The sequence below is a fragment of the Protopterus annectens genome, chromosome 9.part0, assembly GCF_019279795.1.
Source record: "Protopterus annectens isolate FY-2018-M chromosome 9.part0, PAN1.0, whole genome shotgun sequence".
NCBI classification, from domain to species: Eukaryota; Metazoa; Chordata; order Ceratodontiformes; family Protopteridae; genus Protopterus; species Protopterus annectens.
In genome coordinates, this window is record NC_056743.1 from 1278826180 (window position 1) to 1278849886 (window position 23707).

At 39.7% G+C, this 23707-nt stretch overlaps 1 protein-coding gene across 2 annotated transcripts in view; it reads right to left on the reverse strand.

Annotated features, from left to right (window-relative positions):
* Positions 1-444: 444 nt before the first annotated feature.
* The window catches only part of LOC122811999 (serine/threonine-protein kinase 10-like), a 504844-nt gene continuing 481581 nt past the window's right edge, over positions 445-23707 (reverse strand). For both annotated transcript variants that reach the window (XM_044084213.1, XM_044084214.1), the window contains exon 19: positions 445-3636. In XM_044084213.1, the coding sequence (XP_043940148.1) occupies positions 3529-3636 (108 nt within the window). In that variant the 3' untranslated portion in view covers positions 445-3528. The remainder of the gene's footprint in view (positions 3637-23707) is intronic.

Here is a 23707-nt window from a genome sequence, read left to right on the forward strand (position 1 = left end):
ATTTATTAGCATTCATGTGGTGTTTCCTATGACATTTGGCTTTCTTCTAGAAGGATAGTTCGCTATGTGACTTATGTATGTATAAGACAGTGCAGTGGTGCAACGGTAATGTTGTCGCCTCACAGCAAGAGGTTCTCCAGTTCGATTCTCGGCTGGAGTGCCTTCTGTGCAGAGTCTGCATGTCCTCCCTGCATTTGTGTGGGTGTCCTCCGGGTGCTCCGGTTTCTTCACATGTTGTAAAGACATGCATCTGGAGCATTTCCTCCCCAGGCCTCTGCAGAAAATTGGCTTTGTTCCAAATTGGACTTTCCTGGTAAACAAATGTTAAACAAAATAATTAGTCTATACAACGATTAACTTTATTTGATGTTTTCAACAATTTTAATATTTTTTAGTACCTTTGATCTCATTCTTCAACCAAAGACAGAGCAGTGGAAGGCTAAGTTCAAACTGAGTATTTATTCATCTGATTAATGGGTAGGAGAGCCTAAGTATGACCAAACCAGTCCAAATACAAAGTAATGCTGCACAGAACAATTAATAGACATTACAAAAATGTAACTTGACACAAAGACCTCAAGGATACTGCTGCACAAGTCTATATATATTAAATATATATGAAGGCATTTCTCAAAGACATTTTATTTATTGCTGAAGCCCCAGTTATATCAGTGACAGTATTCACATTTGTCCCTAAGACAGAGTTTGTCTTTCAGCTCATACAGAAAATGTAAGGCACAGATACTTTCTTGATGATGGCAGACAAACATTTCCAGATCACAGATTCTTTTGATGAGAAGGTTTTGTTTTTATATCATAGCCTGAACGAGGAGAGAGAAGAGATTTAAGCATTAGTGTTGAAGACAAGAATTCCCTAATATGAAATGGCCGTTGAGAGTTTCAGCTTAAAAAAGACAATAATCCATGAGAAAAAGCTTGAAAAAAGTTTCGCATATGCAAGTTTATCTTGGCTTGTTGAACAGTCACTCAGTTCTGTTCAGTTTAATGCAGTGGTATTCTTGCCACTAATCTATGTTACCCAGCCATACAATATGCTACTATATTGTCTAGACTTGAGGCACATATATGTGTGGCTATGTTTTTTTTTTAATATTTTTTGGTCCACCTTGGGACATCATTTAACTGGTCCAGTCCTCTGTTCCCCACTTCTACTTAGAATCTAACAGGTTATCTCTTTCCCCCCATACTTACTGCAGTATTGCAGGGATCAGTTGTGGATCCTATTGGCCTCCTGGGGGCTCAGCCATCTTTGCATCCAACCTGGGTGGTTTCTTTATATGCCTTAACCACTGCGTACCCTACCTCCCACTTTTGTTGATTATATCTGAGGGTAACTTCCCTCTTTGAACTACATCTCTCCTAAGAGAGCATCATCAATAAATGCTCTCCAATCCAGGACAGGCCTGACCATCCCTCCCTGCCACTCCATCAAAGTGTTGCTGATTTTTGACTCCATTTCTTTAGTTCCACACAGACAGAACCAGCCCTGATGGAAACTGCTTCCAGTGACATAACATTGTTCTTTAATAGGTACAAAGGACCTTCACATCTGTTGGAATGGTATAGCATCTCTGGGTCAATGGAGGTGAAGCAGGAGCTACCAAATAATATACCTTCCATTTCTCTAAACTAGTCATGGTAGGCAAAGCAGTGCATCATTTGTTTCAATGTTTCAGTGTGCATGTTTGACAATGTTGATCCTGTGATGAGCCCTTGCGATTATGATTATTAGCATGAACAATGCCAGTAATGGTCAAAAAACCTGGAAGACACTGAGATCCTTGCCTTTATTTGTCCAGTCCCATAAGGAGTGGCTTGGTACATTTTGTATTAGCCTTTGCATTAATATATGATAGACTCCTTAAGGGGTACAAGATGGGGCTTAACACCCATGATTTTGGCACAATAACTGTGGCCATGAGGGTTAATAGCAAATGGAGTGTCATTTGTAGTAAGTGCACCTTCAGCCTCAAGCCTGTTCTAGATAGGACCAGTAGCCCATGCTCACTTATTGACCACAACAATAAGGCAAGTAGCAATAGCTGCCTTCATTAATGAAGAAGGTAGAGACTGTCTACACGATGAAGTCCCATTAAATTCAGTGCTGTTACTAAAATATATGATTCCATGCAGATGTTCTTAAAGGAAAGAGATGTGCACAACTAGCTGACAAATTACACCATAGTTGATGGTATATTTCATGACAAGTGTATTATTTTTGTTATGTGAACGCAAATCAAATGTAGTTTAGAAGTGTACACTTTGCATCTTGAGCTGTCTTCCTTCATATGTATGAATATTCTCACCTGGATTCCTACTGAGGAGTATCTTTCTTGTTCCTCACACTAGAAGGCTTCTTTCAGCCGCAAGTTTATTTAAAAAAGACTATTTTCAGCATCCTTATGCTAGCAAAATTTAAAACTGTTTTACACCTTTATCTCACAATGCTGAGTGTATGATTACAGACTAGTGTGAAACATTCTATACAGGGGAAACAGGTGTTCTGTGAACATAATAGGGATCTAGACAATAATAATATGGATAAATTGTTAGCTAAAAGAATACGGAAGAACAGCCAGACTAAGAATATGGATGGATTATCACATGATTTTAAATTTCAGTAGCTGGAAAATGTTAATAAATGTGTAGGGTGAATCAGGATAACATGCCTTTAAGTATGGAAGCCAGATAGCATTGTAGATTAGAAACAGACATGACTAATAGGGTTAGTCTCACACCATTGATAAAACATCAGCAGTTAAAGATAGTTGACATAATCAGCAGTGTGTATATGAACTTGAGTTTAGTAGCTCTTTTACAGATTGATAAAGTGTGTACCCAACATTTTATCTTTTATACAATAAAGCTTTTTTTTTATTTCTAGTCTGTGGGTTTTGCCACTTTTTATTACAATTTCCAACTGATTATAATTTGGAATGTTTCAGAAGTGCCCTATGCAGTTCATTATCCTGTTTTTTGATATGGACCAGTCACATATCCTTACGATCATCTGTTGTAGGTTAAGTTTAGGCTGTTGATGGGGATTCTTTCTTTCTTTGCATTTTTTGCCATGCTAACCAGCAATCCACAGGGTGGAACAAAATCTAAGTGTCACAGAGAGGAAAAAAACTATTTCCATTTCAATCCTGTAAACATTGGGTAGTACATTCTCTCTCTTGTAGTCCTTAAGTAATGTTTGTTTGCACAGAGTTTGGTTTTAAGTGTTTCATCTCATCCAAAACTGCTCATTAACTGAGTTCCTTTCTTGTCATGTGAAGTAGAAGGATTTTGATACTTTACCATCTGCACCCTAGGACAACCTCAAAGTGAGGGTGCGCTCTTGGTAGATGGTGCACACTGATGTCAGTTGACTTGATCCATGTTACAAATTCACAGCTGAGCTTTCTTTCATTTCCTCTTACTCTGTAACTATGGATCTTCATAAAGTACTTGTACTCTTGCCACTTGAAATTTGAGGCCTTACAAACTCCTGTCTTGTGGCTTATGTTAGTAGAACACAGAGAGTAGTCGTGAATGTCTTCTGGAAGGTTCATTACAACGTCTAGGATATTCCTCTTGCATCTGACGTTTACGTGCAAGCTCTTCCTCTAACACCTGAAAACACAAAAAAAAATAGTGTTTAATTACATTAATTTCTGTCAATTGTAAAAAAAATGCCTTCCCCACTCCTACTGCTACAAGGTGAGAAATATGTTTTGAAGTATCTTGTTCTGTTTAGAAATGTTTCTATAAAGCAAATAATGTTTTTTTTCGAATATATTTTATTTGAAATTTTTAATATAAATTTTTAAGACAGATACAAAGAACTAACAAAATATATGCAGCAAAAACAAACTATACAATTATATTCACAAAAGTGTTGCTTTAAAAAGGTACATCTACATTGGTATTTGTAACAGGAGAAAGGAGAGAAAAAAATAGAAGAAGAAAAATAGGTCAGTTAATAGTCTTGTTCATGGAATGCATTTACAATTTTTCCTAGCAGTTTTTAAGAACAGAAGGTTAGATTTCATTTTAAAATACAAGTTTATATACTTTAATATATTTTAAAGCTGTCTCCCTAAAACAAATTCAATATATATTGTTTCTGTCATTCCAGTTCTGTGTTATTTTTAATTTTATCAGCATAAACAACATAGTTAAGACGTAGGTGTCCTTTACGGATAGCTTTTCTGATGAACTATAGAATATAGCAAATTCCCATGACAGCGTGGATTTTTCATAGCCCATCTTTTCCAGTCTAACTTTTAAGGAACACTGCAGCAGCTATGAAAACAGAATTGCAGCAGATAGTAAAGACAACCACAAGGCCTTATATAGTTATGTAAAGAATCTCCATGGCAATACCCAGATTTGCTCTGAGCTACTGCACAATGGTACCTCCTATACCGAGCCAACAGATATTGCCAATATACTGGAAGACAGATTCAGTGCCAACTTTTCCCCTCTCTCCCCTCCCAAAGGACCTATCACATTAACAGTAGATTGCCAGGCACCCAGCATTACAGCTGCACAGGTTAAAACAGCACTGTCTAATACCAAGAATACAGCTTGTATGGGACCTGACAATATCTCTGGCTGTGTTCTACATGAACTACAGAGTGAACTGGCTCCTCACCTGTGTGCCCTGTTCAATCACAGCCTCACCTCAGGCTTTGTCCCTACCGAATGGCGTACTGCTACAGTCATCCCTCTCCACAAAGGAGGAGCAAATACAGACCCTGGGAACTATTGCCCATTAGCCTAACGAATCTGATATGCAAAGTTATGGAACACATCATCATGGACCTAATAAACAAGGATATAGAGAATCTCCAAACTCTGAATCCCACAAAGTTTGGTTTTGTGAAGGGTAGATCATGCCTGCTCAACTCGGTCAACTTCTTTGAGTCAGTTACCAGAGCTGTGGATGAAGGCAAGGTAGTTCACACAGTCCACCTTGATCTGGCCAAGACCTTTTCCTCAGGAATCATAGAAAAACTCAGAAAGCTAGGCATCAACCCCTGTATCACTAGGTGGGTTGCAAACTGGCTCACAGATAGAACCCACAGTGTGAAAGTAGCTGACTCCAAGTGAGACTGCCAACCAGTCACGAGTGGAGTCCCACAGGGTTCAGTCCTGGGTCCTCTCCTGTTTGGTATATAATTATCTGAAGTACAGGCCAACACGAAGGGACTATGGCTGACAAAGTTCACAGACGATTGCAAGTTGGGAGCTATTATTAACTCCCCAAGTGATGCTGACATCCTACAGAAAGGCCTCACTGAGACCAACAACTGGTGTCAGAACCATGGCCTTAAGCTCAATGCTAAAAAATTTGTCATCATCCCCTTTGGGAAAAACCCGGTTCCCATGAATTACCACATCAATGGTAATCCACTGAATACAGAAGGCATTTTAAGAGATCTGGAAACACAGGTTGACAGCAACCTCTCTTTTGACCACCACATTGCCAATATGGTCAGAAAGTCCTTCCATGTGGCACATCTCATTGCTAAGGGTTTTGCATCCAGGAAGAAAGAGGTCATTGTCTCCCTCTACTCTTCCCTCATTAGGCATCCAGGAAGAAAGAGGTCATTGTCTCCCTCTACTCTTCCCTCATTAGGCCAGTCATCGAGTACAATGCCCATTTGGCATGTACCTCACTAGACACCTGCAACAACTGGAGAGGCCACGAAAATACCTCACAAAGAGGATTCTAGGCCTTAAACACTTGTCCTATATGGACAGACTCAAAAAAACTCCAACTATTCTCTGTCTCATATCGCCTACTTGGAGGCGATCTCTGCTTGACTTACAAAGCCATGTCTGACCCAGCTCTGTTAGAAATGCTACATCTAAAGAAATCCCAGTTCCTCCACACCACACGCTCCAGAGACTTCAACCTCATTACCACAATCACCAGAACGTGCTGGAGAGACAGGTTCATAACCCAGAGACTGCCCATGTTATGGAATGGACTTCCCATACATGTCAATCAGAGCACCTCACTAGCCCTCTTCAAGAGAAATCTTGATGAGTGGATGGGGAAATAGAAAATTCACCCCAGGGATCACTCCAGTGGCTCTACTTGACAGATGCACTGGGAACTAAGGTCAGGTGGCACAATGCCAGGGTAATCCTATGGGCTAGGCTTGTAAAGGCTCCAGGGCCATTAGCCTAGTACACACCTATGAACCTATATATGTATATTCACATTTCCATAATATTTGAAACAGGTCTGTGTCATGGTAATTACAGATTGTACAAATGAGTGATTTGTTAGGGAATAACTAAATTGTTTTTGCTAGTGTCATATAAGCATTGTTGAGACTCATGAGTTGTGTGTAAAAAAGTTTGGTAAGAGGAAATGATTTAAAGTTTGAATTAACAGATTCATTAATTAGATTAATTAAAATAGATGAAGATTTAATCAATAATTTGAATATGTGACGGGAGATTTCATTTCTAAAGCTAGAACTGTATTAATATGCATTAGAGATTGGCTTTTCAGAAACTAGAGATTTCCATAATGATTTACAGAAACTTATTTCATTTATATTTACATGTACAGTTACCATTCTGATTTTTATAAGGTAATGAATCTGATTTAGAATAGGAAGGTACCCCTTGGGTAGGCTGAGAAAAATTCTTAGTTTCTCTAAGGAAGATGTGTTAGTGGATATAAAGTCAAGTATTACCTTTAAGTAAGGGGAAGTTAGATAATTCCAGCATTTTTTTATTTTATAATTGTGGTTTAAATATATTGGTTGAAGCAGTGTGAATGAGGACTGTAATTTTAAAAGGTGAATGATTTTTTTTGTGCTATATTTATTTTATCAACTAAAAATGTGTGTAGTTTGATGTGTTTCTTATCCTTTTTGCTTATGAATGGTAAGGACAAAGTATTGTATTTGTAGCTTTGAATGTGACTAAACCACAGTTTAACCCAGCTAAGATGTCATATATTTTGCTTTGGTTTAAAACTGATGATTTTTAATAGTCTACTAGTGTTAATTTTTGAGCAAAGAAATAATAATAGTAAATAAAAATCTAGGAGTCCAAACCACTCTGTTTTGGGGTCTGGTAAGTTTGTTGTAAACAATGCAGGCCTATAGTAAAACTAATATTTTGAAAATTGTTATGCATTGTCTGGAAAGAGGAGTTCAAACAAAATAAAAACTATGGCCACTTTTGAAAGGAAGGAAAGATTTATTTTTCCTATCTCTTAGTATCAGTTATTTCGCTATATTGTCTTGATGGTTTAAAGCCATGTTTTAATTGAAATTAATGCCGAGGTATTTCAGAGAGTTGGTGAATTTAATCTCATTATAAGGGATACAATCAGCTGGATGATAGGGTTTAAGGGAAATAAAGTAGATTTATTTAAGATTATTTTATAGTTCAAGAACTTTGAGTGTGTATATTTACTTAATTATTTTGGGTAGATCTGAGTTAGATAAAGTGAAATGTATGTTAATACCATCTGTAAAAGGTGTTACTGGTAAGGGAATGTTTATTTTTGGCATGGTATAATATGTATTTTGTATTACTGAAAGAAAAAACAAGTTTAATGTTAAGGTTAAAAAGACATGGGGAAAATGTATAATCTTGCCCAGTACCATTTATCATTGGTTTTGGAGGGGAATTCATCTTATTAATATGCAAGTGTGTGAAAGCATTAGAGTACAGTAGCAATAGCATTGATAAATAATATGGGAAAATCTCCTACATTACCTTGAAGAGGAAGCTGAGATTCATGTGATTAAATACTTTTGAGGCATCAACAACAAGAGTAAAGATAGTATTCCTAGTGTCTTTTGAGAAAATTTGTATAGATTCTAGAGTAAGGGTCTGATCATGTCTATTTAGATTTTATAAATCCTGCTTAAAGTTGTGAGATAATAGTTGTTAGTAAAGATTTTAATCTATTTGTTAGTATGGTGGTATAAAGCAAATATTTTTGAGAGCAGCTCCGAAGCACAAAAATGATTGACACAATGATTTCAGTAACAGAAATTATTAATTGTTGTTACCAGACTTATGGAACCTATAAAAAAATAGCCAGAGATCCCATAGAGGTATTAGAGATATTTCAGAAATTTTATGAAAATTTTTCTACAGCAGAGGAATGTTGAAATCAACAAAAGGCACAAACTGAAATATTCATGGAAACGTAATTACGCAATCAGTTGTAAGGGACTTGAGAACCCAGGTTGATGGCAAACTGACTTTTGACCTCCATATTGCCTCTGTTGTAAGGAAAGCTTTCTACATGGCCCACCTCTTTAGTAAGGGTATCTCATCCAGGAACAAGGTAGTCATAACATCCCTGTATTCTTCCCTTATAAGACCAATTATTGAATACAATGCCCCTTTCATCATGTACCTCACAAAGCACATGCAGCAATCGGAGAGACCACAGATATTACTCACCCAGAGAATCCAGGGCCTCAAACATCTACCCTACACAAACAGGCTAAACGCCCTGTCCCTCTACTCAGTCTCCTACAGACTCCTCAGAGGTGAGCCTGGTATGCAAAGCAATCTCAGACCCTGTCCTGATGGGACTGCTGCATATCTGCAAGTTAAGCTCCACTTGAGTAACCTGCACATGAAACCTCAACCTGGTCTGTGACATCAATAGGACTTGTTGGCGGGACAGATTTGTGTCCCAGAGACTCCCCCTTTTGTGGAATAGACTCCCTCTCCATGTGAAGCAGATTACCTCATTAAGCCTTTTTAAGTGGAACCTAGATAACTGGATGGGGAACAGAAAATATAACCCTAGGATTCTACCTATGTCCCTGCTGGACAGTGGCATTGAGTGCTGACTTGTTGGAACATGGGCTAAATTATTGGCTAGGCTTGTAAGGGCCCCAGGACCAATAGCCTAGTAACTTCATATGATCCTATGACAAATTTAAAATAAGATGAGGCTCAAAAATTAATAGTTAAGACAAGACAAGATAAGATAAAAATGGCAATGTATAATCAATCAACAGGGAAGTCTTCATGAATAGATGATGTTCCTCTGGATATCTGTAACTTACAAGGGAAGAAAGTGATGAAGATCTGGAAAGTTTTGTTTAACAATATTTTAAAAGAAGTGAGAAGTCTTAGCAACTTGGGAGAAAGTTGTGTTGGCTATATTACCGAAAGAGAGAAAAGACCCTTTAGACCCAACTTCAAATAGACCTGTTTCAATGTTAACCATGATTATAAAGTGTTTATGCCCAAACTAGTTATGAGAATGGCAAGGGATGCTGCCAGAATTGATATGGATTTGAGTAGTTTTGTGGAAGGAAGGCAAACATTTAACAACACTAATAGAACAATGATGATCCAGAGGGAAGAAGAATGTAAGGAATGCCTCTTGTTGTTGGGTTTTGTTCCAGGAAAGCATTCAACAGAGCCAACTGAGATTTTATGAGTAGGCCAATGGCAACATTTACTTTCCCTGATGTAAAAATGAGATTAATCAGGAAAATATATGAAGGGTTAGAAGCAAGAATTAAGTGTGGAGGATTCCTCTCCAACAAGCTGTGTTTAAAAAAGAGGAATCAAGCAGGTATATTCTCTTTCTCCTTTGTAATTTGCTTTATATTTAGAGCCATCGGCAAACAAAATAAGGGAATCACAAATTCAAGGATATAAGTGTTACGGTAGCTTTATTTGAAGATGATATTATTTTTGTACTTAGTAAATACAGAAAAGGACATTTTGATGTTGTAGAACATTTTGAGACAGTCTCAGATCTTTTTGGGATGTAAAATAAATGTGGATAAAACAAAGGTTATAACAATAAACTATATACCCACTCATGAACTGGTTCAGAAATGATAAGATGAAGTATCTAGGTGTATGATTTAAAAAAAATTCGATTATGGCAACTAAGGATATGTAGGAAGAGAATAAAAAAAGATAATACAAAATTGAGAAGCTAGAACCATTTGACTATGGATATTGTATAGAGGAATACAAGCAGTAAACATGTTTTAGTTGCTTCAATTTCATATACAGATTAGGCATATTTTATCAACCAGAGGAGAATTTGTGGATGACAAATAAAGCATTGAAGGAATTTATCTAGAAGAAGAAGGCAAGAGTTAAGCAGGGTAAGTTGATTCTCACTTTAAGTCAAGGTGGTTTAGGATTACCTGATTTGAAGGGAAACTTTTTATGATGCAGTTAAGGCTCATATGCTTAACACAAGCAGAAAGTTATAAATAAAAATGGAAAAGGATGATAATGAAGTGGGGGGATTCAAGAAATAAGGAGAGAGTAAGACTTTGGATGCAAGTGTTTAAGGAGAATAACAACAACCCAAGAGAATATTATATTCCTAAAGTAGCAGAAGGTATTCAAAGAACTAAGCCAAAACAGGAATGGAGTAAGGTGAAAGGTGATTTTTACCAGTTGGGATGACTGAAAGTAGGGGTATAAAAAAAATGGAAAGAGAGGACTGGAATTTACTGGAGAAGTTTAGCATAGGAACCATGGTATTGTAGGGGAGTAGATAACTAGAGAGTGAAAGGTAATAGAGTGTGATAAGGCCAAGCAGAAGTTTGAACTGCACATTAGAGACTACCTTCCTTACCAGAGACCGATAACAGAGTATAGGAAAAGAGAATGGATTTGGGAGTGCTAAGTGAAAGACCACTTCTGGTAGAGTTTTTAGTTGAGTCTAAAACAGAAACTGCTTTTAAAAATAGGTAGATAGTAGGGGTCTCAGAAGAGCGAATGACACATAATCGACCCCATGTACGCGAAAGCTTACAACATCGAAACCTCAGAACAGTGATTTTTTTCCAAGGGAAAAAAAATCACTGTTCCAAAAAAAAAAAACCTGTAAAACATTACATAATGTGGGGGGCTTTGTTTCCCACACACCTGACATGGGGGGCTGTGCCCCCTACTTAAATATACCACATCCGAGATCGCACTACAGTGCCGAAAAGGCAAAGTAGTGAAAGCAGCCAAACAAATTCTTTCCCAGGGAAAGAATTCACTGAAAAGCCGCTTCACTATTTTGCCTTTTTGCGCTTTTCAGTTCGACAAAGACGCATTCAATAACCTGCGTCTGCGACAGCGTAATAGGGAGACGATAGTACATACATACATACAAATGTTTCAAGCATGGGCATTAATGCCCTTCTAGCTTGCCAATATGCCAAAACACTTGTTCCCATAATAAATGTTCAGGCTCTTCTTAAAAATATCTAAACTAGCACTTGCTTTAATGTAATTTGGTAGTCTGTTCCAAGCATCAGCTTCTCTGTCAGAGAACCAGTTAGTACACTTCTCATTGCTATAGAATCTTCTACCTAGGTTTTCTGATGATTCTCTAGTACTTTTTGATAACCCCAAACATTCCCAGAGGTAGTTGTCCCTAAAATATTGCATGACAACTGTAACAGTCAATCAGAGGTGGTTAGAGAAGATTGAGAAGAGAGACTGGTAAAGCAATTTACAAGGGAACAATTGGATGACATATATATATGGTTTCCAAGTAGGCAACAAAGTCCAGAAGATTTAGGATTTTTACATGGAACTATTTGCATAGGTACTTTTAAACCTTAAGCAGACTTTAGATAATTTTCCTCAGATAGAAAGCAAATTCTGGAAGTGTGAGGAGAAAGAGAGATGCAATTGGTAACCTTTTTTTTTTTTTTTTTGGGGGGGGTGCAACTAGTTGGCAGATTTTAAACATTCTCTAAAGAGTATTTTGTCAGAAATGTTGGGGAGCAAATGGTTGTAACTAAGAAAATGATTCTTTTCAGCTGGGATATAGTATCTGATTTGCCAAGACATACAAAAGTCTTACTAAGTTTAATGCTGTTCTACAAAAACTAAAAATCACTTCTGACTATCATAGAAAGTGATGAAATCAGTAATGAAATACTCAGTGTCACTGAACTAATCAACCTAGAAATGATTTTTAGATGCTTCTCTAACTTTTATTAAACATACTGAGAAGATGGCCAGTAAAACACGTTCCCGTCTGAAGCAATGCTACAAAATATATCAATCTTGGTTGCTGTTACAAAATATATCATCTTTTTTCTCTTGTTGTTAGAAAGGCAATAACTATGAATGTTCTTTTCTTCCTTTCAAACCATTGTTTTATTAACATGTACTGTGCAATGAAAATATAATTTTCATACTTCACAGATCCCTTTAATAATAATTCTTTCATACCAGTATTTCATTCTGCTTATTGTGCATGTTGTTGTTGTTGTTGTGTCTTTCAGCTTTTCCCGGTTAGGGGTCGCCACAGCGAAACTCCGGTCCGCTAATGATTGGCAGTAGATTTTTTACGTGCCGAGTTGCCGGCTCTGATGCACAACCTTCAACGAAGGTACACCCATTCAAGCATGTCTCCACACAGAAGACGCTTTAGTTGAGAATCGAACAGGACAACGTCTTACTGTGAGCCGACCACGCTACCGCAGCACCACCACCGCAGTATTCTGCTTATTGTGCATATAACTTACATTTTAGACTAAATTATTAGCATTGGTTCCTAATACTCAAAAACAGGAAAACTTTCTACTGTAGGCTTTTAAATATTCATTGTAAGTGCACACCATCTATACCTGTAAATTAAAGTGCATTGTTGCACATACATAAACTTCCCAGAGATACTATTATGTCTATTTTCTCATGGGGCACAACATAACCCAGTGTTTAATAACAATAAAAAGAAGGCAACCAGGAAATAAACGCTCCTTGTACCAAAGCAATAAATGTAACAAACCAACAGAGAGCACAGGAGCAAACCAAGGCTGGAAATGGCAGTCCACATCAATGCAGCAAATCACTTTTTTCTTCTTCCTCCAAAACACCATAACCTTAAATTCTTTTTCTGTGCTTTGTAGTCGTCTGTTATAGTCTGTCTTAATTTGGTTAAGTCTCTTTAACTGTCCCTGTAACCTTCTAATGAATCTCTGACCATTCCTGCCTGACAGGCTTCTTTTGTGTACTTAATAGGCCCAATGCTTTTGAAGTATTTTCAGAGAAAATATTACACTTGGTGTCTACTTTAAGTTCAGCATTCTGCTTGTTTCAGTATTAATTTCAACAATCTGACTTGTGTTGTTATCTCAATGCTTCCCATGGTATTTCTGACTTTGGTGTATCAAATGTTTTTGTTGTACCAGCAGACAGCCCATTTTCATGTTCCTGTTCATTCAACAACATAATTATTCTAACATACTTGTTTTTCTGTTGTCATCTTTGAAAAATGCCCTTTTTCTAGTACAAATTCTAGATAATGTGTTCTATACACACCAAACACATGAGGCATAAATTTCAATTTCACAAGTTTCTCACTTGTGTGGTCTCAATTACTGTCACAGCACATACTCCCATATCTCTCGCTCTTTTATATCCATTCATTTTGCAAAAAAATGTTAAATCATTTATGATGTTCTTCTTGTTTCACTGTTGCAGTCATCAGCCGGCCTGAATACCAGAGTCTTCGGATTTCTGCGTCGGATGCTGTCGCTTCTTCCTTGACGTCAGGGTATAAAACATGCAGCCAACGCCATTACATCAGTCTTTCTTGCCGTGCAGTGCCCGATGCAGAAGCAGTTTGCAAGTGCCGGTTGACCGACTCCTGAAATTTTTGTTTTCGACTTTCAGACCCGAAGTCTTCAAAAAGCTAAGTACCCCATTGGGGATCCTTTTTCTTGCTCTAACGGATGTCAGTAAAAGTTAACAATTGTCTTACCTGTGGAAAGCAAGTACCTCATAGAGATTTTCATTCCTACTGCATCCTTTGTTTAGGCTCAGACCACGACGTCCCTCTTTGTCAGTTTTGTGCCTTGTTCAACACCCGAACTATTTGTCGTCGGGCTATTTTTGCAGCTAACTACTTACTCCAAAATGGCTTTGTCAAGCCATCCAACTACCAATATTCTGAAAAAACATAAGGATAAAGACAGAGGCAGACCGCATAGGTCCACAACTGCCAACGACGCTTCCGTTAAGCTAGTCGCCAGTCCGCCGGTACTTAGTGAGGCGCTTTCGCAGCCCCTTATACCCACTACTTCTGATTCGCAGGCCTTTACTGAGACCCATTCAGTCCACAGTATGCCACAAGATGCTACTTCCACTATGGAACCTGCGGATGTCTCTACCTTGGATGGGTCCAGAGTCGCTGTGCAGGCACCGGCTTCTGTGGGTGTATTCAGGCCTACAGGCATTCATATTAAACTGATGCCATCGTTTTCATCCAGGCCTAAGTCTCGCACCACGCCTAGGAAATCGACAACCAAACCGCAGACTCAGGCCCATATGCCTAAAAAACAAATGCTTAGACTGGCTGAAGATCTTATTAATAACAACTTGAAACTAAAGGCACAAACAAACTGAAAATAACAAATAAATAGACTAGAGGCTTCCACAGACTGACTACGAAGGTTTAATAGGATAAATCCACAAGGTCAAATACGAAAATAAAATCAGGTACTTTGCTTATTATACCCGCTTTTTGGACGACATTTTCCTCCTGTTTAAAGGTGATGCAGAAAGTGCATCTGAATTGGTTGAGAGCTTCAATGTGTCAACAGGTTTTTTACAATTCACATATACATTTCAGACTGAATCTATTTCATATTTAGATATTCAGTTAAATAAGAACAGGTCAGATTGCTCTTTCACAGCGCAAATTTACAGAAAAGCTAGTTACTCTAATACATTTCTCCATTTCACTAGCTGCCACCCTTTCCACCAAAAAAGATCTGTGGTCAAAGGGCAACTAGTGAGAGCATCACGTATATCTAGCTTGGACTCAGATTTCCATAGCGAATGTCAGTTTTTGAAACAGATGTTCCAGCATCGTGGATATCCAGAGTCACTTGTAGACACACTAATAGAGGAAGTCACTTAGAAAAGAAGTATTGATTGGTTCAAACCTATTTTATGTGCTGCTCACGTATCATTGAGTAACAATCTTGGAGTGGACAGGCAAATTACCTCTAATACAGAGGATGTGACTGACCAAGAAAAGGACTTTAAATTTAGTTTTGTGACTACATTTAACAGTCAAAGTAGTACTATAGTAAAATTGATCAATAAGAACTGGGGGTTTTTTTAGAACTAACCAAACTGTCCTTGACTGTTTGGGGTATAGGCCACATGTGGTTTTCAAAAAAGGAAGGAATTTAAAGAATGTACTGGAGAGACATATTCCAGTAACATCCAGACTACCAGGAATGTTTAAATGTGAAAACTGTAATTTCTGTAAATACATTGATTGTAATAACCATTTTACAATCAATGGTAATACTTACAGACTGAAGTCTAGATTTAATTGTAACAGTAAATTTCTAGTGTACTTGGCTAAATGTATTGACTGTTTTGCATTTTACGTGGGCAAAACAGAACGTAGGCTTAGAGATAGGATATATGAACATCAATATGCTATCTCACACAATAAGTTAGAGAATGCCCTAGCAAAACATGTCCACATTAACCCATCCCACAAATTTAAGTTTACTGTCATTAGTAACTTTATTCCTGACAACCGGGGGGGTCCTGCTTCCTTCAAACTAGAAGAAATGGAACTACTGTGGCAGATTAGATTAAACTCATTCTATCACCTTGGTCTCAATGAAGCATGTTCAATTTCTAGCTTACTTAAGCTGAAAAGTCTTCTTAGATAATACAGAAGAAATCCAATATTTTATGTATTATTATGTGGGTTTTAAACCATTGTTGATATTTTAGTGTTACACAACATTTTTAACATAAGTAATGTTTTACATATTAGATTTTAAATTTAAATAGAGTTTTTTAGGTACTGTTTGTTTAAAAGGTATAATCAATTACAATTTTCCCGCACTTTTTGAGTTCAAATTGCTTGCAGCTGTTGTAGTAACTCACTTCTGAAGAAGTTTGTTCCTTTGAACAAACGAAAAGCGCTTAAAGTACCTGATTTTATTTTCGTATTTGACCTTGTGGATTTATCCTATTAAACCTTCGTAGTCAGTCTGTGGAAGCCTCTAGTCTATTTATTTGTTATTTTCAGTTTGAAGATCTTATTACCTTAATTAGGGGAAGCCAGCCTTCCCCCTCTAAGAGACCTAGAACTGATTTTCTTTCTGATTCTTCTGATCAAGAATCTGATATTTCTGCTCCTTCTGATTACCAGGATTTGCACTTATCTACTTATGAGGATTCTGATGCAGAGGATTCTATTCCCTCTGCTTCCCCTCCAGAGGATTTTTCTTTCTGTGAAACCTTGCACACTCTTAGGGAGCATTTCTGCTGGGAAAGCCAGGATTACTCTGAGTTCAAAAAGAGACTTAGGGAATTTTTACTACTACCACCTCAACACAGGCCTTTAGCTATTCCTCCTTTTTTGGACATTGTAGATGATACTTTCTTGGAATCTAGCCTTACCCCAGACACTCTACCTCCAGCTCCCAGAAAACCTGACAGGTACTAAAGAGTACCTGACTCTGGCAAGTTCCTCTTCAAGAATCCTTCTGCGGATCCAGAGACCATTTCCCAAAGACCAAAAGGCATTAATGCTACTGCTGCTAAAAATCCTACCCCTTCTGATAGAGATTCTAGAACCTTAGACAGATGGGGTAAGAAGGTATACACTTCTGCTACTTTGGCCATTAGGGCTTTAAATTGCTATTTCATATGTTAAAGTATCAGCAGCATGTTATGGGGCTCCTTAAACAGAAATTTATGTGGATTCCTGACTGTACTGAACACAAAGAATTACAGGATTTAATGCATTCTGCAGAACAAGTTGGTAAACATACTTTGCAATTTGGTTTTGACACTTTAGAAGCATCTTGCAGGGCTGCTGTCACTGGATCTGTAATTAGAAGACATGCTTGGCTTAAGGAACAAAACTTGCCAGATCATGTAAAAGCTAAATTATTGGATGCTCCCTTAAACCAAGACCACCTTTTTGGCAACAAAGCAGAAGAAGTCCTCAAAAGGATGGAGGAAAAAGCTAAATCTATGAAAACTGTTAAATATTTCCTACAAGTGCAGCCTCCTAGATTCAGTAGGCATTGGCCTTCCAAGAACTGATTGTTTCCAGTCCCTTCTAGGCCTTCTCAGTCCAAACCCAGGAACAGCAGACCACCTAGGCTACAGACTCAGGCTACGCACAGACCTAAACAGTGGGGGCTTCCACTTCCAAAGCAGGGAGTAGTAAGCCACCCCCTATGGAAAAATGTCACAGTGACTTACCCTTAATCCTTCCAAGCCCTGCTCAACTACCTGCTCCCTTAAGAGGAAAGCTCGCCCTGCATGCAAAAAACTGGGAACTAATTACCCAGGACAAATGGGTTTTGAACATAGTTTCCCAAGAATACAGATTCCACTTCCACACACTACCAACCCCAAATGGTTGGCCACACCTACCCCCAAACCAATGGATGGAGGCCCAACAGCAGGTTCTCTCTCTTCTCAATATCAGGGCTATTCAACCTGCCCCAGCAGAACAAAGGGGACAAGGTTTTTATTCAAGACTTTTTCTGGTATTCAGAAAAGACAACTCCTGGCATCCCATCCTGGACCTCTCTATTTTCAACACCTTTCTGGTAGTTCCAAAATTCAAAATGCTAACTCTGCAACAGCTTCTTCCTATGCTAGCCAAGGATGCCTGCCTGGCAACCCTAGACAAAGGAAGCTTACCTGCACATCTCAATAAGGGAATCTTGCAGGAAATACCTACGCTTCAGGGCAGGCTCCATGCACTATAAGTTCTCTGCACTTCCCTTTGGCTTATCTACTGCGCCCAGGGTATTCACAAAGTGTCTAGCTCCAGCCATTGCATTTTACAGGCAGAGAAATATTCAAATTTACTCATACTTGGATGATTGTCTTAATCAGGCAGAAAGCCAGGACCTGCTGTTACAACACCTGGCATTCATAAAGAAACTTCTAACCTCTCTGGGGTACACCATCAACGAAAAGAAATCTCACCTAGTACCCTGCCAACAGATTGTATTCCTGGGAGCAAGCTTGAACACAACTTTCCAGATGGCATTCCTCACTCCGGAGAAACAAGTTTATTTTACAACCTACTTCAAACTATTGGCCACAAAACCCCAGCTATCTGCAAGGAAAATACTGCAAGCCCTGGGGTTCATGGCCTCTTGCATTTTACTAATTCCATATGTAAGACTGCATATGAGGAAACTCCAATGGTATCTAAAAAGCCTATGGTGTTAACATTCTCAGGACCTAGAAACAATGATTTCTATAATTCCTTGTATGAAGTAAGAGTTCCTTTGGTGGGCAGAGCCTGCTACCACAACAAGGGACTCCCTTTCACTCTACCCCCTGCCACTCAAACCCTAACAACAGACGCATCAGACTATGCATGAGGGGCTCACATGGCAGGGCAGTGCATTCAGGGCAGATGGAACCCAAGACAGATGCACCTGCATATCAATCAAAAAGAAATGTTAGCTGTACAGAATGCTCTGACATTCTTCAAAGACCGTATTCTTCCAGAACAACTATTGGTAAGGATAAGACAACACCACAGTTATGTGGTACATAAACAAGCAGGGGGGAACCCACTCGTACCCTCTCTGCAGACTAGCCATGGCTCTGTGGAACACAGCATTGAGCTACCAAGTACACCTGCAAGCTCATTTCCTGCCAGGCAAGCTAAATTCTCAGGCAGATGACCTAAGCAGAAATCTCATGGACCCACACGAATGGAAACTAGAACCCAAAATATTCAACCTCTTGAGGAACAAATGGTGGACTCCAGAGGTAGACCTGTTTGTCTCCCCTTAAAACTACCGATTGCACAAATTCTGCACATGAACTCCCAACAGCCAAGCTTGGAAAGTGGATGCCCTGTCCTTCACCTGGGAAAGCCTCTCAGTTTATGCCTTTCCCCCTTTGCCTCTCCTCTCGAAAGTCGTACTAAAGATAAAACAGGACAAGCTAAGGAAAATACTGATTGCACCAGACTGGCCACTCCAGCACTGGTACCCCCTCTTGCACAGTATGACACTGCTACAACCATGGCACCTGCCGCAGACCCCTTCCCTGCTGTCCCAGCAGGCGGGCCAGATTCTGCACCCTCAGCTTGAAACCCTGAACTTTGCAGCCTGGCTAATTCCTTGAGCTCTCCTCTAGCATCCCTCAGTAAACAGCTATTGGATGTCATTCTGGAGGCAAGGAGGCCTAGTACTAGAAAATCCTATGCTGAAAAGTGGATAAGATACTGTTCCTGGAGCCTAGCTCAGGGGATGGGCACAGCAGTGCCCAGCTTACCTCATATTCTACAGTTCTTAACAGAAATGCTCCACAAGGGCCTATCCTCATCGTCAATTAAAATTCACGCCTCTGCCATTTCAGCACATAATAATACTGAGCCACCCCTCTTCTCTCACCCCTTGCTAAAGCAATTCCTTAGAGGGGCTAAAAATTTAAGACCCCCCCAGGATAGCTCCCACTCCAGCCTGGGGCCTTAACTTTGTATTGGAAAAGCTCACTCTCCCCCCCTTTGAACCAGCTGCTACAGCAGAGCTGATATTCCTTTCTTGGAAAACAGCCTTCCTTCTAGCCATTACTTCAGCTAGAAGAGTGTCTGAATTACAAGCCCTCATGGCAGTGGAACCCTTCATTATCTTCCATGCGGACAGGGTTTCCCTCAGGACTAATCCTTCCTTTATGCCCAAGGTGGTGTCTTCTGTGGCCCTAAATCAGTCCATTCATTTGCCTACTTTTTTCCTTAATCCACAAAACAAGGGCAACGAATACTGCACTCTCTGGATGTGCACAGACTACTTAGATTCCATTTGGGCAGGACTTAGCCTATCAGAAAATCTGAACAGCTGCTAGTTAGCTTTGCTGCAGGGGCAGAGGGGAAAGCTATTTCAAAGCAAACCATTTCCAAATGGATAGCCCATTGCATCCATTTCTGCTACAAGCACCATGGAAAACCTACACCACAGGGGATAAGATCACATTCCACCAGGGCTGCATCTACCTCTGCGGCATTTCTGAGATGGGTCCCTACCAGGGACATCATAGAAGCTGCTACCTGGAGCTCTGTACATACCTTCACCAAGCATTACCACTTGCCCATTTTTTCTAAATCCAGAGCTGGATTTGCCACTGCAGTATTGCAGGGATTAATAGCTGGTCCTAATGCTCTCTAACTTCCTCCTCCCTTCCTTGACTGCAACAGTGAATTCACAAAGAACATAGTACAGTTGTGTACACTTACCATAAATGTAGATGTTCGAGTGTATTCACTGTTGCAGTCCTGGTTACCCTCCCTCCAGCCCCCTGACTCCTCTTGTCTTTACCTTTCCTTCTTGTTTGGCATATATTATATCATGTGTATTTACTTTTTGCTGAGGGTGTACCATACCATATAATAGCTTCCTATTGTGGGGGCACCTGACATCTGGGGCAAGAAAAACTGATGTAATGGCATCGGCTGCATGTTTTATACCCCTGACGACCTGGCATCAAGGAAGAAGCAACAGCATCCATAGCAGAAATGCGAAGGCTCTGGTATTCAGGCTGGCTGAGGGCTACCTGCAGGCAGATAACCCAAATGTGATGACTGCAACAGTGAATACACTCGAACATCTACATTTATAGTAAGTGTACACAACTGTACTTTTCTTTTTTCCCTTTTGCTTTTATTTAATTTGCACTTGGCAGTTATCCGCCCTGTCATAGATTTTAAGGTTATTCATTTCCTTGTTAAAACAGCCTCCCAGAGAGGGGTGAAAGTTGACAGGAGTGGCCATCGGGCAGCTGTGGAAGTTTTGGCTGTTATTCAGTGGTCCTACAAGTCTTAATGATTCCATTGTTATAATCAACAGCAGGTCTGGCTTCACTGCCTCCCCACTCCTCCCTCGCTTATATATTCCTGCATTTAAGGGAACATTGTAATTGTCTCTGGAAAGGAGAACTACACAGAAGTACTTATCCTCCTATCTGTATCATTACTAAGTGTTCAGGACATTTTTACTAGATGCCTTAATACCACTCCTTGTGGCTGCTGGCTGCTATGCTCTTGCATCACTGCAAGGGCCTGCTTTCTCTTATCCTGACAAATGAGCTTTCCCACGTGTGCCCTATGAAGGCTGCTGCTGGCAACACATGAGCATTCCCATGTGTGCCCTGTTAAGGCTGCTGCTGACAACTTGGCAATGCCAAGCACATACACACCACTCTTTTATGCTGCTTGTTTTTTTTTTAACACCTTTAATAAATTATCACTCATGACATAGGCAAACATACATTAACAGAAAAGAAAACAAACCATTTTAATATTTTTCCAATTAAGTACAATATATATCCCATATATTTTATTTGCTACTATCATCATTCCAACATTACAAAACACTGATGAATTCCTGCCTTCCCTTAAACCTCACTCCTCCTCCTCCTCCTGAGCATTACAGTACTATGCATGTATTGTTCCCACAATTTCCATTTATTTCTATGTAATTTGTTCCTTCATCTCCAATTCTTTTATCTCTGTTATAATATTCAGTATCCCATATACAGGCATTATCCTGAACTAAGGAACAGTATGCTAAGAGTGTTTTGGCGGTGAAAAGAGTGTCAGATAGAGTGATGTTTATGAAGCTGGAAATTGATGGTGTAATGATGAATGTTGTTAGTGCATATGCTCCACAAGTTGGGTATGCGATGGATGAGAAAGAAAAATTTTGGAGTGAGTTGGATGAAGTGGTAATGACTGTAGCCAAGGGTGAGAGACTGGTGATTGGAGCAGATTTCAATGGGCATGTTGGTGAAGGGAACAGAGGGGATGCGGAAGTGATGGGTAGGTATGGTGTTGAGCAAAGGAATGCAGAAGGTCAGATGGTAGTGGATTTTGCGAAAAGGATGGACATGGCTGTGATGAATACATATTTTAACAAGAGGGGGGTGGAGCATAGGGTGACATACAAGAGTGGAGGAAGATGCACACAGGTAGATTATATCTTATGTAGAAGGGCCAATCTGAAGGAGATTGGAGACTGTAAAGTGGTGGCAGGGGGAAGTGTAGTTAGGCAGCATAGGATAGTGGTTTGTAGGATGACATTGGTGATCAAGAAGAGGAGGATGAGTGTAAGGGCAGCACCAAGGATCAAATGGTGGAAATTGAAAAAGGGTAATTGTGAGGTGATGTTCAGGGAAGAGTTAAGACAGGCACTGGGTGGTAGTGAAGAGTTACCAAATAGCTGGGTAACTACAGCAGAGCTAGTAAGAGAGATGGCTAGAAGGGTGCTTGGTGTGACATCTGGCAGAGGAAGGAGAACAAGGAGACCTGGTGGTGGAATGAAGAAGTACAGGAGAGTATACAGAGAAAGAGGTTGGTGAAGAAGAAGTGGGATTGTCAAAGAGATGAAGAAAGTAGACAAGAGTATAAGGAGATGAGGTGCATGGCAAAGAGAGAGGTGGCGAAGGCTAAGGATAAGGCGTATGAAGAGTTGTATAAAAGGTTGGACACTAAGGAGGGAGAAAAGGACCTGTACCAATTGGCTAGACAGAGGGACCGAGCTAGGAAAGATGTACAGCAGGTAAGGGTGATAAAGGATAATGAGGGAAACGTACTCACAAGCGAGCAGAGTGTGTTGAGCAGATGGAAAGAGTACTTTGAGGGGTTGATGAATAAAGAGAATGAGAGGGAGAGAAGGTTGGATGATGTGCGGATATTGAATCATGAAGTGCATTGGATTAGCAAGGAGGAAGTAAGGATAGCTATGAAGAGGATGAAGAACGGAAAGGCTGTTGGTCCAGATGACATACCTGTGGAAGCATGGAGGTGTTTAGGTGAATTGGCAGTGGAGGTTTTTACCAGATTGTTTAATGAAATCTTGGAAAGTGAGAGGATGCCTGAGGAATGGAGAGCAAGTGTTTTGGTACCGACTTTTAAGAGTAAGGGTGATGTGCAGAGCTGTAGTAACTACAGAGGGATTAAACTGATCAGTCACAGCATGAAGTTATGGGAAAGAGTAGTGGAAGCTAGGTTAAGAAGGGAGGTGATGATTAGTGATCAGCAGTATGGGTTCATGCCAGGAAAGAGCACTACAGATCCGATGTTTGCTCTGAGAGTGTTGATGGAGAAGTACAGAGAAGGTCAGAAGGAGTTGCATTGTGTCTTTGTGGATTTAGAGAAAGCATATGACAGGGTGCCTAGAGAGGAGTTGTGGTATTGTATGAGGAAGTCGGGAGTGTCAGAGAAGTATGTAAGAGTGGTACAGGATATGTACGATGGTAGTGTGACAGTGATGAGGTCTGCGGTGGGAGTGACGGATGCGTTTAAGGTGGAGGTGGGATTACATCAAGGATCAGCTCTGAGACCTTTCTTATTTGCAATGATGATGGACAGCTTGACAGACGAGATCAGACAGGAGTCCCCGTGGACTATGATGTTTGCAGATGACATTGTGATCTTTAGTGAGAGTAGGGAACAGGTGGAGGAGACCCTGGAGAGGTGGAGATATGCTCTAGAGAGAAGAGGAATGAAGGTCAGCAGGACTAAGACAGAATATGTGTGTGTGAATGAGAGGGAGGATACTGGAATGGTGAGGATGCAGGGAGTAGAGGTGGGGAAGGTGAATGAGTTTAAGTTCTTGGGATCAACAGTTCAGAGTAATGGTGAGTGTGGAAGAGAGGTGAAGAAGAGAGTACATGCAGGATGGAGTGGGTGGAG